Genomic DNA, 14744 nt, shown 5'->3' on the forward strand with positions numbered 1-14744 from the left:
ACCCTTTATTTTGAACAAGGAATCACCCCCTGAAGTTTTTCGCATTTGTTTTGAAACCCTGTATATCTTATTAACAATACAATGCAAAAAGTTTTATAAAAATTCGTTCACAGTAAATGAATTCCGAGGTTTGTATCCCACAAGGGCTTAAAGAACTTCATTATTACTAGATTTATAATTACTTCAAGAACACCATTTAAAACAAATCCGAATTTGTATTAAAGAAGGAATAAAAAATCTCCTATTTTATATTCTCAAACTGTTACATCAACATAAACTTTCACCGTCTACATATAGCATTTTGGACACACCTCGACTTATAAATTTAGATGAGCTTCGCAGAGAGGAAGAGAGAAGTATAGAGCGCCGCCAGTGTATAAGAACGAAGCCTCTAAGTGGGAAAAGTTGGGCAAGGAAAACTTTTATTGAATTTTAATTTGCACCTGCCCGAGTTGCAGCTCTTTTAAATAAAGTTAATCTTTGGGAAAGTTTTTCATTGGATGAGTTGCTTAAAAGCCACTCTATAAGGTTCTCGTAAAGTTTTTTCCTTTATTTTTCTTTTTTTTTCGGTATGGGTTTAAACTAATCTCGGATAATATTAAAGAAACTCCTGGGTTTATGAGTATAAGGACTGCTAAATTAACTTTTTAATTCTAAACTTATATAGATATGGTTATAATTTTTTTTTGTAAAATAAACCTATATTAAAATATAAATTTAAAATCATATTTGTATCTGTATTTGAATATGGATTACTTGGAATAACTTCTTAAAAAAACCCTATGTGTATTTCGCCACTGGCGTTGTCAAAAATATACACAATAAAATAGTTATTTTTTGTCAGGATTAAGCAGTGTTTGCAAAAATAACTATTTTATTTTGTAGACTTTCTTACAGTGCAGTTGGCAAAACACCTATAAGAATTTTTTAAGACATTTTAATAGTTACTATGCTATTTGGGGCAAAAACAAATCCAACAAATCAGAGATTATTAAGCCGATTTTGAATTATAACAGTTATAATTGAGTAGAGATTAGATTGGACTAAATCAGAGAAAAATAGGCGTAGTACTATTTTGCTTTGATTTATCATGTTCTTTAACAATGACACTTTATTTTCTAATCAACTTAAAATAGGACATATCTCGGTGTTTACTTTACACGATAATATTTCATAAACCACTTTTAATATCTGAGTCAAAAACTTCAATATGATGTTTTTGGGACAGTAGGTTCAGCGTGCGTAATATTTAGATAAATATGTTTTATTTATATGTATATATTCATATTTAGTCCTGGCTACTGTATTTTTTATGCTCATCTTTTCCATCTAATTTGAATTTATAACTACTTCTGTTGTTCCTAGCTTATCCTGCTTGAAAATGCGATATGTAGATAGGCTAGTAAGTTGATTGAAACGGGTTTAGGCAATGATTACGGGGTTGACGTGAAAACAGTAGGCCGGCCAGATTTATGCCGGTAATAAATATTTACTGGTTGTTTTTATGCGGAAACAGGCTGGCTCGCCGGTCGTTGTTTATACGCTGTGGTGGACGTGCTTTTTAGGTCGGAAATGAACAATTCCATCGAAAAAAGGTAAACATCTGCTCGACATTGTCACTAAAGGTATTTTATGTGCGAGTAAGTTATATATTGTTAACGGTTCTGTGAAGATCGTTCGGCGGTAATGGATGGGGCATTTTTCCACAGTTGTTTATTTCACAAACGTTCAATTTAGACGGTATTTTTGTGCCTTAACAAATGTAACGATAAACATATTCACGAGTGGGTCTGTTTATTTTGTCAGATTTACCTTAATATAATAACCAAACTGCTTTTGCCACCAAAAAGTTGGATTTCTTTCGCAATACTGACATTTCACACACAGCTCTATCATGTTTACGATTGACAAAGAGAGAATGTTCTGTCTATCGTTTCTGGATGTTCCTGTCAGTAGAAATGATGGATCTATTAGTATTTCTGTGTATAGGCTTCATTTCAGTTGATTTTAAAAATTCCGACCGCATTTAAAAATTCCGACAGAAATTAGAAATGCCCGACTAAAGTATTTCACGCCGTCCAAGTTACAGTTCATGGTGACTGCATAAACTGTAACTGAAGCATGAACTGAAATAATATCAAAATCGTAGCTTTGTCATAATATTTAAGTATTTTCGTTTTTACTAGTGCAGTTATTGAAAACGATTGATAAAGAAAGGATATATTAGTCATATTTTTAGAAATAACAAATATAATTTCCTAGAGGTGATCGTTGAGGGAAAGATTGAAGGACGACGAGGCATCGGGCATAAACGGTTTTCCTGATTGCGTAATTTACGCCAGTGGCTTAATATAGGACAGGCCAGTGCAATTATCCGTTTGGCTCAAGACAAGAATTCCAATTGATGGTCGCCAACCTCCGATGAGGAGAAGGCACATGAAGAAGAAGAAGAGTCATTGGAACTATAAAACACTCAGTACGATATCAATACGGTTTGTGTGATGTAACGCTGTTCCTGGTAGTAAAAATTAAGTGAAAAAGAAAATGACAAATATTTTTATTTTTATATATTTTTACAAATTATACTTCCTAATACTTTTCGAATAATTTTATAACAATTTTTTCGTATATTTACTATTTAAACCCGTGTATTTGTTTAGTCCGCTATTGACAATATTCTTCGATAATAGCAGCACCGGCGGAAAATGCACCAAGCCCATAGAAAACCCGGGACAGTATCCCGGGATAGTCATCATATGATAGCAATCTCTATATGCACTGACCAAGAACCTTAAACCTGAACTAAGTAATATGAAAACGGATTTGCTTCAAAATGGTTACGCTGAGAAGTCCTTGGGTAACACAAAAATACGAACAACAATTGCCAAGATTGAGATATTGGTGCGCCAAACTGATGTTCTCTCTCTCCTTCTTGACAATTACAGATTTGTAAATAACATAAAATTAACACAGACGAACAACCGAGCAGTGAAAAATTCAAACTGTTTTTAAGTCTGGGACCACTCTAGGAAGTGTCTTAACAAAAATATCCCTGGATAAAAACAATTGAAAGAGTGCACTGAAAAAATGTACCTTTTGAGTGAGTTGAGTCTTATATTGAAGAGACAAAAAGTCCTCTAAATATATCATTTAACGAAAATAAAAAAAACATACGTAGATATGTAAACTAATAAAGACAGACATTGGAGACCATGTGTGATCGAAGTACCACAACATAAAATGGTTTGAGCCTCATTGAAAAACGCGTAAATTATAAATGCCGTATTTAGATCTAGCAATCATAATATCTTTAATCATCCAAGTATAGATATTTTCACAATATCGTAACAACACACGAAATAAAACGTATATGGTAATCACAAAATAATTTCCGATGCACGTGATCAACTTTGAATGACAAGCGATGGCGACAGCGCTGCCAGATTGTGACGGATTTATAAGATGAATCTTAATTTAAGAGTGACAAACAAATATATTTATTTTATATTTTTTAAAGATTTTTACGTTTTATTTTTAATTTAATAACTAATATTTTAGTAATTAATCGTTTTATTTGTGTTATAGCTTATTTTACTTATTACATATTGGCAAAAACTAGACTAAGATTATTCTATGGGTTATTTATTTATTTATTGATGTACACCTTACAAAACGCCATAAGTGGTAATAACAAGAGGGTGCTATTAATGCACAAATTATTAATCACGTAATTTAATAAAAACTAACGTAGAAATAACTTTGAAGTGGCGTAATTTGCTTATCAATCAAACTTACTTCTCTGACTGCAGTCAAGGGTAGTAAAGGACCTTTGTCACGTTCTCATTCAAAATAGTTTATCAGGGAAGCTACAAGCTCTTTGATTCGACTGTTTAAATGCTTCGGCATATTTTCAACACACAATTTCAAGATATGCAATACAAAAACTTGAAAATTTAGTTCTTAAAAAAACTGTTTGTGCTTGAAAGTACAATTTTTAAAAAAGACTATAAAATTAGACAAAAAAAAAACGAGAATTACTCACAAAGATTCAACATCAACACGATATTATACAAAATAATGACTGACATTAGGATAATTGTCAAATAATAAACGATAACCTTGCTGAAAACGGCACAATGTGACTAACATAGCGATAATAAAATTCGGTTTAAACTAATTTTTGCAGCTGTAATCTGAATAAAATATCTGTTACAATGATTTGCTCTACAAAGTAAAATGAAGAGCTGCTTGGTTTCTTAAATTATATAACAAATTTAAACATTTTTGCCAAAATTTCATTTAGTCAAGTTTATAGACTTTAGTGTCAATGCCGATGTGATTGATGACGCGCATCGGACATTTTTTTTGCGATTAATGGCTGAATATGCGGCTATTCTCAACCACCAAGAAAACTGCAGTGGTGTCTACAGTGTGTAATATCAATTTAACTAAATTAAAACGAACCATGAGTCTTTTTTTTATAAAAAGTTACATTTCTCTACTTCTCATATCTTCCCGTAAAATTGCACCAAATTGTAAACTTTATTCGAAGTTTAGCTAGCGGTAAAGACGGTGCAAAACGTCAGACATTAGACGGTCTAACGAATATCTGGAAAGATTTTAGCTCACGTTTGAGCCAAAGCCCTCGGGTGATTTATATCGCAGATTTAAGTTATATAAATCCCACAGATGGTATTGAGATAAAGCTCTATTTAATTTATATAGGGTCGCGATTGCTTCATGTGTGTCAATTAACGTTTAACAGGTATTTGACTTTAGCTGAAGTTTAGCTCAAAAGACGTGTATGAAATAAATTGTTACGCTTCGTAGTTTTAATTAGTTCTACTGAAACTTTGCAGATATGTTCTCAGGTAATTAAATATTAAAAATAATAATTTTTTGTGCATAATCCATTAATCTATGATTCACATTTATTAAAGGAGGTATTTTTGGTGTATGTAAATCATACACACTTTACACTTCATAATAGCTTAAAATAAATATCATGAAGTTAAGAACTTGTATAAAAATATCTGAATATTACATTATAGAGTAACTTTTCGTATTTTTTTGGCTCAGAGTTTGAACGTGTCAATAAATGGTGTAAGAATCCGTATTGTTGACGAGTACAAAAATTTGGGTTTAGTGTTTGACAGCACACTTCGATTTCGTATTCAAGTATCAAAAGTTCTCCTTCTTCTTCTTCTTACAGTGCCATACTCTCGCATGTACTTGACATCAGTGTTCCACAAGTACACGGGACCTACAGTTTATTGCCGAATTGGAAGGGCACTATTTGAGAGGCTGTACAAGGCAAATATACTCAAGGTGGTTTGCCATTGCCTTCCTTGAGGTGGCGGCTCGTTGGTCGCTCTATTTAGATAAATATTTTTATTTAAATAAATAAAGCGACCGTACCGGCTGGGGATCGAACCCAGTACCTTCCGCTCCGTAGATCAACACACTAACGCTGGAGCTACGGCCGGCCAAAATTTCTCCAAAAAGCCTATATTTATCTCCGCAACATCTATAAAAGCAAAAATGTTCTGAACTTTGGGTTAAAAAAAATTATGCTACGCACTTGTCTTAAGTCATTTGAATTACTGTAATTTTGTATATGGACCTTGTTTGGATGTTTCAACCAAATTCAAATTACAAAAAATTCACTACTCTTACATTCATTTTATTTACAACCTGAAACGTAGTGATAACGTGAGCCACAAACTTATCGGACAAACATATCGGATCGACAAAAATTTCATTTTGCTTGCTTCCTGCATAAATTAATTAAATCTGAGAGCCCTTCATATTTGTTTGAAAAACTAACACGTAGGGACATCCACGCGAAACTCGTTTTAATAAGCACTATCAAATGCCCAAAATTAATAAAGCCATGACCTAGAGCTGCTTCCCATATACGTCAGTTATACTGTGTAGCATTTTATTTAAAATTCACATAATTAATATAAAGGTAGAGAATTATTTTATTTAAAAATTCAAGTTTAAGTCCTCGGATCGAGATGGCATTCTAAGTATTGTTATTATCTTTTATTTTTTCTTGAAGGTTATTTCTGGGGAGTTATTTCAGTCCGGTCGAAGTTTATTCGTCACTTTATATCTGACGGTGTATAGTCATACTTCGTGCCTACCTTCCCTCGCCATATCGGTGGCTAAAGGCTGAACCCGATAGAGCTATCGGCGTTTGTTGGCATTTTGCCAATTTGTTTGGGAAAACCCTCTGAGCAGAGGTTAGACTCTTAATTTAAACGCAACGTTGTGTAACGTTTCCTAATACCTCTCTTTTCTTTATATAGGGTTTTAGTATATGGCAGCATTTTATAGTAAGGCATTTTATGGTGGCTTTATTTTCTGGTGCCATTTTTTCTTTTTTACACCTGACATTTGGTCCACATTTGTCCCTACATTTCACACCGGGAATAACGGAGGAATCTCCTGAATCCACACAAGTTTTCGATTCTGTCTGTCCAGAACCATCTTATACCACTATCCAGTTCCGGTAGCAGTTCACCATAACTAGCTTGTGACCAGAACGGATAAAACAGGCCAGAACATTTGATTTTATATCTATATAATTTAAATTCATTTGAATTCATTAAGCCCTTCAGGCATATTATAGATATATTTAATTACTTAAGAATTTCACTTTGATAAATTTTACATATGTTATGCATATTTCTGATATTCACATAGTACGTTTTTTTTGGAATATAAAGAGTCCCTACATTTTAGTACCAAGATCGCCAGACTTTATGCGGAATAATTAATAATATATTAATATTCAGAAGCATGCAGATTTAAACTACCATTTTGAGTGATCTATTTTTACACATACAATTTACCAACAAATATTTTCAAACATCAAATTTTTCATATTCTTATCTTATTCTACTTAACATTTAATTATTAATTATACTTAGTTATTACTTTGTCTCAGCGTTTCATTTGTGTAATTCCTAAAATAAGTAATACCTATATTCTGAGTTGATTTTTCAGTTTTCAACTTAGAAGTTTTCGAAATTAAATGGAAAACTGAGTGGCGCCCAGTATATTATAAAGACTTAAGTATCACAGTTTAATTTTCACTAGCTTACCTTCATTGCTCACCGGCGAACAGCTCCGTCGCATAGTGATAGGTGTTTTAATATTTTTCCAAAAGAAAATTCTTATAAAAAAACTTCTAATCTACAACTGCTTAAAAAACCAATATCCCAATATTAGTCAATCAAAAAATATCTCGTTTTGAACATTTAAATCAAAATTTAAAAAGCACCTTTTAACGATAAATAACTAGGTGGCTATTTTGTTGTTTTTTTTTTGTCTTTTTTCGTAGTATATTATGATAGGTAGATAATATCGTGAAACTTTTTATTTTTATTGTAATCTTATAATGGTATTTTTTTTGAATGGTCGGTTAAACTAACAGCTCAGCTGAATTTCGCCGAGTTAAAAACAAAGGCGTTTTTATTTTATTTTTTATTTATTTATATATTGTTGTTAAATAAGTTGTAGAAAAAAGTTTTAAATAAATAAATACGTTTCTGAGCTATTTATAATATAACTCAATAATTAATCGTTTAACAGATGTTTGACTTTGGCTATAGTTTAGTTTGTAAGCGTGTATAAAATAAATTGGTAGGTTTGGCGGTTTTAATTATTTCTGTCTGAAGTTTGTTCTAGAGTCCTCTAATTAAATAATGGTATATTAATTTTCATGCCTGACAGAGATTTGCTGGATATAATCTACTGAGCTTATATTAGTATATATATATATATATATATATATATATATATATATATATATATATATATATATATATATATTTGCATATAACTGCTCATATATATATATATATATATATATATAACATATATATACATATATATATATATATATATAACAACTGCTGCTATATATATATAACTAGCGTATGTGGCATGTGCTGTGTAAGGCTCGGTGTATCGGCAAGTGACATGAAGGTGGTGGAGGGACTCTAGAGGCTGATAGCTGTGTATGTATGTATAGCATGTCAATATGTGTAATGTGTAATGTGTCAACTGCTCAGCCAGCCATGTGGCAGCCAATGGCAATATGTAATGTGGCTCAACCAGCCAACAATGTATGTGGCCTTGGCCAGCCAATGTATGTATGGCCAATAATGTATGTCAACAGCCAGCTTAGTATGTATGTCTGTAACCAACATATGTATGTATAACCAACATGTAATAATAATATATGTATGTAATATGTGTAATGTAATTATGCTGCTGCTCTTAACTATATATATATATATATTATTTAGTTAGTACTAAATCAAGGCATGACGGAGTTGGATGCAGTCAAGTTGTCCGCAGAGGATGCCAGTAATGGTACTTTTAATACGTGGAAATTCCATATTTTGATTTCATAAGTTAATTAAGATTCACGTTTATTTTCCAATAAGGTCTCTTGTTGACCACTCAAGCTTACAAAAGCTCCCAAAATGATTTATAAAAATTATTTACAATAAAATGAAAACATTCTCTTTAAACAGGTGCAACTACTGGATATACGTCAGCTGTACTGCTTAGATGTCATTAAATTTATCAGAGTTTTCCCCTTATAGAATATGTTTACATAATTAAAAAAATGCCATGAAAATTATTGCTTTTTGGTCAACTTTGTGGCCTATTAAAATGTTCTTCGGGCAGATATATTTTGGGTCAATTTGCCATTAGGGCAAGCTTTGGTTTTTCTTGGTCATTTGTTTTCGGGTTATTTGCCAGATACGCCATTTACATCTAGAATAGTCAAGAGAATGAGAAAATATTCGTCAGTTTCGAGTCGCTGCAATTACCATGCATAACATAATAGTCTATGATCCGCATTTTACAAAAAACGTATTTTTGTATCTGTGAATAATAATAATAATGTAATAATTAAACAAAAATTTCACATATTGTGTGTACACACATGGCCAAAATTATTGCATATAATGATATTTTTATTTTATTTTGAACCTAATATGATTCTTTTTATATTTTTGGACATATTGGCTTACTACACGACTAATTAATATAAAATTAAAAAACTAAGTGCAACTAGGCTGTTAGGTTAGGTTAGGTAGTTATTATAATTTTATTTCATAATGAGTGAAAATCAACAAAAACAAATTTCATTTTAAACAGTAAATATTGAAAACAATTTTAATTATTTCTCATAACTAATAGTCTGTATTACCTTCTCGAGTCTCAATGCAAGCTGAGAGACGACTTGGCATGCTCTCAATTAAGTTGTCCAGAAGATGTTGAGGAATGGCTGCCCATGTTTCGCGCGCAGCAATTTTCAATTCATTTAAGGTACGGTAAGGGTTTAAGAGGGGATCATTCCTTTTGGCAATATGGCGTTTTAGTATGGCCCAAGCATGCTCGATCACATTCATAGCTGGAGACATCGGTGGCCACTACAGTTTTCTTATGCCCTCTTCCTCAGAAAATTCGCGAACCGCTAAAGTGTGATGGGGAGGAGCATTATCGTCCATGAAAACAAATTCATCCCCCACTGCCCCTTGAAATGGACACACAATAGGCTCTAAAACGTCTCTAAGATATGAGCCATCTGTCATTGTGCCATCAATAAAAACAAGAGGAGTTCGAGCTCCGTGCATTATACCTGCCCATACCATAATGCTTCCCCCTTGAAACGGGACACAGGGTTGAGCTGCATTCAAGATCGCCTTCCAGATGCTCTCCAGACCAAAGTTCTTCGCGAGTCTGACGCTAGGCATATTCTTGTTTCATCACTAAACATGACGAAATTCCAATTAAGTCCATTTGCTGTCATCTCCTCAGCCCATTGTAGTCGCGTAATTTTGTGCTGTAAATTAAGCTTCGGAACACGTAGAGGCCTCCTTAAATGTAATCCTCTGTCATGGAGTCTTCTTGCTATGGTTTTTCTTGAATCATTTGATCCTTCAAGGTGAGCTAACTCATTTTTAATAGCAGTACTAGAAAGCAGGGGATTGCGTCGTGCTATTAGGGATATTTGACGGTGTTGCACAGCAGTAGTAACTCTCTTTTTACCTCTTCCAGGCCGGTCTGTAACCTCGTTTGTCTCCCTGATTTTTTTAATATTCGCGAAACATCACTTTGGTTAACTCCTACAATTTCAGCTATTGCAACTTGCCGGTAGCCCTGTCGAGACAGTGTTACTATTCTGAGTCTATTAAACTGTGAAATAATGTTTCTAGACATTTTAAGGCTATGGTCAAATTTCTTCTGAAACCCAAGAGACCACAAATCGAAATGTGCAAGAATTTGTAATAATATTGGGTCTGAACGATAAACATTGTTTACCATATCCATTTTAAGAAAAAAATGTTTATTAGAGATTATCAAAGCTATGTAGAAAAAAATATTCTTTAAATTCCTTTCCGTATATTTTTAAACGATATATGCAATAATTTTGGCCATGTGTCGGAAAATACTGTGGAGTACCTTAAGGGTGTCCTTCTGTTCCTGACCGTCCTGCGGGTCGTTGGCGTTGTCGCTTGTGGAGATGTCGCTGGCCAAGTCGCAGGTGACCGTGGGAATAGAGATAGGTGTTGCGGAAGGCGGCGCCTCTATCGTGGCAATTTGGCGCTCGCCGTCCCGCGGCGAGTTGTTACTATTGCGGTCCACAGAGGCGCTCGCTTCTATGATATTGTGTCCTGAAAGTGAAGGAATCCTTAAATATTCAATAATTTATATATTCATTATAATAATATTCTATTCAGAATAATAATAGTAAATATTAAACTTCGTTATTGATGGACATGATGTAAATTAGGTAAGAACAGTCAAAATACGCTAATAAACAGGTTTGAACCGCTTTGAATTGCTTTAAACCGTTTTTTAGCTTACAACGACAGACCTGTCTCTTTTCAGACCCACATTTTATTTCAAACCCATATGTTTCTATTTTAAAGCGGTTGGTTTCCTCACTAAACCTGTTTATTCTTGTTCTTTTTATACAAATCTCGCGACAAGCTTTTATACAGGGTCCGGCAATAGTGCGTCGGGCATCTGTAGCTTCTAGAATAAAACTTGGGAATTTTGTTGAAGATGTACTAGGATGAATTTCAGAAAAATATTTTAACTTCTATAGGGTGGCACAGAAAAGTGTGAGTGGATCGGGATAATTTTTTTAAATAGAACACCCTGTATATTATTGCGTTTTTGGCTTCCTTTCAGATCACTTTACATAATCCTAAGGAATGAGTAAATATATTTCGATAATTTCAGAGATATTAATAAATAAATAAAAATTATAAATTTTTCAGCCTTTCTTAAAAAAAATATTATTAATACAAGAACTGTCCTGAAATCAAAACTATATTATATATTTATTTTAGATGGTCTGTACTTACTTTGCTATAAATACGAAAATCGTAAATCATACAGGATGTTCAAAATTCTACTCCAAACTTTCAAAAATATAAAATAATTTTTCTTTTTTTTTTTAAATGGAACACCCTGTATATTATTTTTGCAATAGGTGGAAAATTAAAAAAAAAAACATTTTTTGCATTTACAGTATTTCAAAATTTTTAACAGTTTCGCAGACCGTTTATTCCCCGGTTTGTATTTCATATGCCATTTTCCACAGTAAATTTTTATCATAGCCACCCAATGATTTTTCTCTCGTATTTTACCATTAAAAGTGCCATATGAAATAATACTGCGTGTATCCGGAAAACTATTAAAAATTTTGAAACACTTTAAATATTAAAAAAGTTAATTTTTTAATTCTCCATCAAAATAAAAAATTATATACAAGGTGTACCATTTAAAAAAAAACAAGAAAAATTATTTTTATTTTTGAAAGTCTCGCGTGAAATATTGAACATCGTGTATGATTTACAATTACCATATTTATAACAAAGTAAGAACAGACGATCTAAAGTAAATATCTAATATAGTTTTGATTTCAGAAGAGTTCTTGTAATCTTAATATTTTTTTTTAAGGGTTGAAAAATATATGTTTTTGATTTATTTTTTAATATGTGTGAAACTATCGAAATTATTTATTTACTCATATCTTAGGATTATGTAAAATGATCTGAAAGGAAGCCAAAAATGCAATAATATACAGGGCGTTCCATTTAAAAAAAATCATCCAGATCCACTCACACTTTTTTGAGCCACCCTATAGAAGTTAAAATATTTTCCGGAAATACATCCTGGTACATACTTTAGGTCTGCAACAAAATTCTCAAGTTTTTTATTCTAGGAGCTACATATGCCCGACGGACTATTGCCGGACCTTGTATAATAGTTCAGTCATTGTGGATTTTTGCTTGGAAAAAAGTTCGGAAGTTTTGCAAATTTGCAGGTTTATAGGTTTTTGGGTCCCTAACTGAAATCCATAAAATGCACATTTCCAGACCTGCCGCCGGCCCCGCCGGTTTCATTAAAATTTTCGCTAAAGTCAACCGTTTAGCCACAAAATCCCTGGAAATTTTTCAATTTTGCGTAAAATATGATATATTATGTGTAGTCGATTTTCCGAAATCAAATCTCGATTAGGGTTCACTAAAACTAGTTTTTTCTTCAATTTTGTCATAAAACAGTGGCGTATCATTAATTTATGAATAATTAATTTTAATTATTGAAAATGTGTAGATACCTGTTTCCACACCACCCAGGAGGTAAAGTATATAGCGCGTTTATTTTAACGTGGTCTCCCCGGAGACCTACTCCACTAGATAAATTAAAAACATTAGCTTATCTGCACAGGCCCGACGGATCTGGCTCATTGATGTCAAAGTCGATCGTGTCTGCTGTGCTGGGCTCATCAGGGTGGTCTCTCAATACGTCCAACTCTTACAGGCAAGTCCAACTTCTCTTCATCGGATTCGTCGAGTGACACTTCAGTGACGTTGTCACAGGATTTTACATTGCAGTATGCACAAATCACTGAACATTTTAATCCTGCTTTTCTGCATCCGCAGGCTTTACCATAGTTGTTGGTTTTGCATTTACAATTTAGAGGATAAAAATCCAACAGGGATTTTGGAGCTGGATATTTCAACGTTGTGACTGGAGTAATGCCTGTTTTTGTTTTTTTCCAACCCCATTCTTCGGCATTTTTGGTACAACCAGACCAATGCTGAACCTGGTGGTAAGTTCGCAATGAATGCTGTATTGACAGCACGACAATTAATTATTCATAAATTAATGAGCGAATTAATGATACGCCACTGTTTCATGACAAAATTGAAGAAACTAAACTAAAAACTAGTTTTAGTGAACCCTAATCGACATTTGATTTCGGAAAATCGACTATACATAATATATCATATTTTACGCAAAATTGTAAAATTTCCAGGGATTTTGTGCCTAAACGGTTGACTAGCGAAAATTTTCATAAAACCTTTTTTATAGGAAATTTTATTCTCTTTAATTTTGCTCTCCTCAAATTTTCGCGAAAAACGGATAGTTTTCGAGATATTCACTAAATGCCGATTTTGGGCGCCATCTTAGCAAGATGGCGGCGCCGGCGGCAAGTCTGGAAATGTGCATTTTATGGATTTTAGTTAGGGGCCCCAAAACCTATAAATCTGCAAAGTTTCAAAACTTCCGGACTTTTTTCCAAGCAGGCCCCTTTTTTGATTCCCAATGACTGAACTATAATATTAAAATTGTGTAATGACGTTATAAGTTCATAATAAAAGTTTTAAAAAAAAAAGTATATTTTTTGCTTTTTAGTGAATTTAAATATAAGCTTGTTTTTAAAAAAAAATTTTTTCTTAAAATTTATCTTTTACTTTTTATGCTGATCTCTCAGTGCCACACACTTAAACTCATTTTTTTTTCTTAAATAACTTCCTATGGGCATCCTAACAATATATATGTATATCGATTTTCATTAAAAAAAGAGAACTTAAAAAAAACGACAGCTGTCAAATTTGACAGTTCAAATATGAGACAAATAAAATGAAAACCGACTATGGGGTAGATGGCATCCAACATATTGTTATTTTATCAAAATCGGACAACTTTGAAATTTTTTTGACAGCTCAATTTTCTTTTCTTTCATTTTAGCCCATGGCCATTCTATATATCGATTTTTATCAAAACCGGTTGACTTTGAAATTTTGCCATGTCATTAAACACTCATTTTTTCAAGATGGCCGCCCATATATTTTTCTTTATATGTATATACCCCCACAACATACCTATATATATATAATTTCAGCCCGATCCATTCATAAATAGAATTTAAAAAAATCAAAAACCTCAAAAATGCCGCCATTTTGACGGCTGTCAGAAATTCGGGTCACGCTTTGCAAAAAAATGTATTGTCATCGGGACTGAACCAGGAGCGGGAAAGTGAAATAGCAAAAGCGGTTCCACCGTTTCCACGGAAATCTCAAATAAAATAGTTCCAGCCCTAGCCACTAGGTGGTAGTGCAATTAATTTTTAGGTTCAGAAGTTGCTACTAGTTATTGCCAGATGGCGGTAAATCAGAATTTTTTTGTAGTTTCCATAGTTTCCAACGGCCATCGTCATATTATTGTCAAATTCTCAAAAAATATTGTCGTTGTCATAGCGCCAATCATAATATTATCAAATAAATGATTATCAAAATGTTTTTCAAACTATAATTTGTTATATGTGTTTTAATTAGACCTTTTGTTTCTGGCTCTAAAAATATAATGTAAGTCTTTTATTTTTGCCATCATTTAAGTACCTATTTATATTT

The 14744-nt window shown here is 32.8% G+C and overlaps 1 protein-coding gene across 1 annotated transcript in view; it reads right to left on the reverse strand.

The window, feature by feature from the left end:
- Positions 1 to 14744, reverse strand: part of LOC115876128 (alpha-2B adrenergic receptor-like) — a 94276-nt gene that overhangs the window by 55519 nt on the left and 24013 nt on the right. The window contains exon 3 of the mRNA XM_030891817.1: positions 10495 to 10706. Within this exon, the coding sequence (XP_030747677.1) occupies positions 10495 to 10706 (212 nt within the window). The remainder of the gene's footprint in view (positions 1 to 10494; positions 10707 to 14744) is intronic.

This window comes from Sitophilus oryzae, unplaced genomic scaffold (genome assembly GCF_002938485.1).
Source record: "Sitophilus oryzae breed Bouriz unplaced genomic scaffold, Soryzae_2.0 scaffold_1400_pilon_pilon, whole genome shotgun sequence".
Lineage (NCBI taxonomy): Eukaryota > Metazoa > Arthropoda > Insecta > Coleoptera > Curculionidae > Sitophilus > Sitophilus oryzae.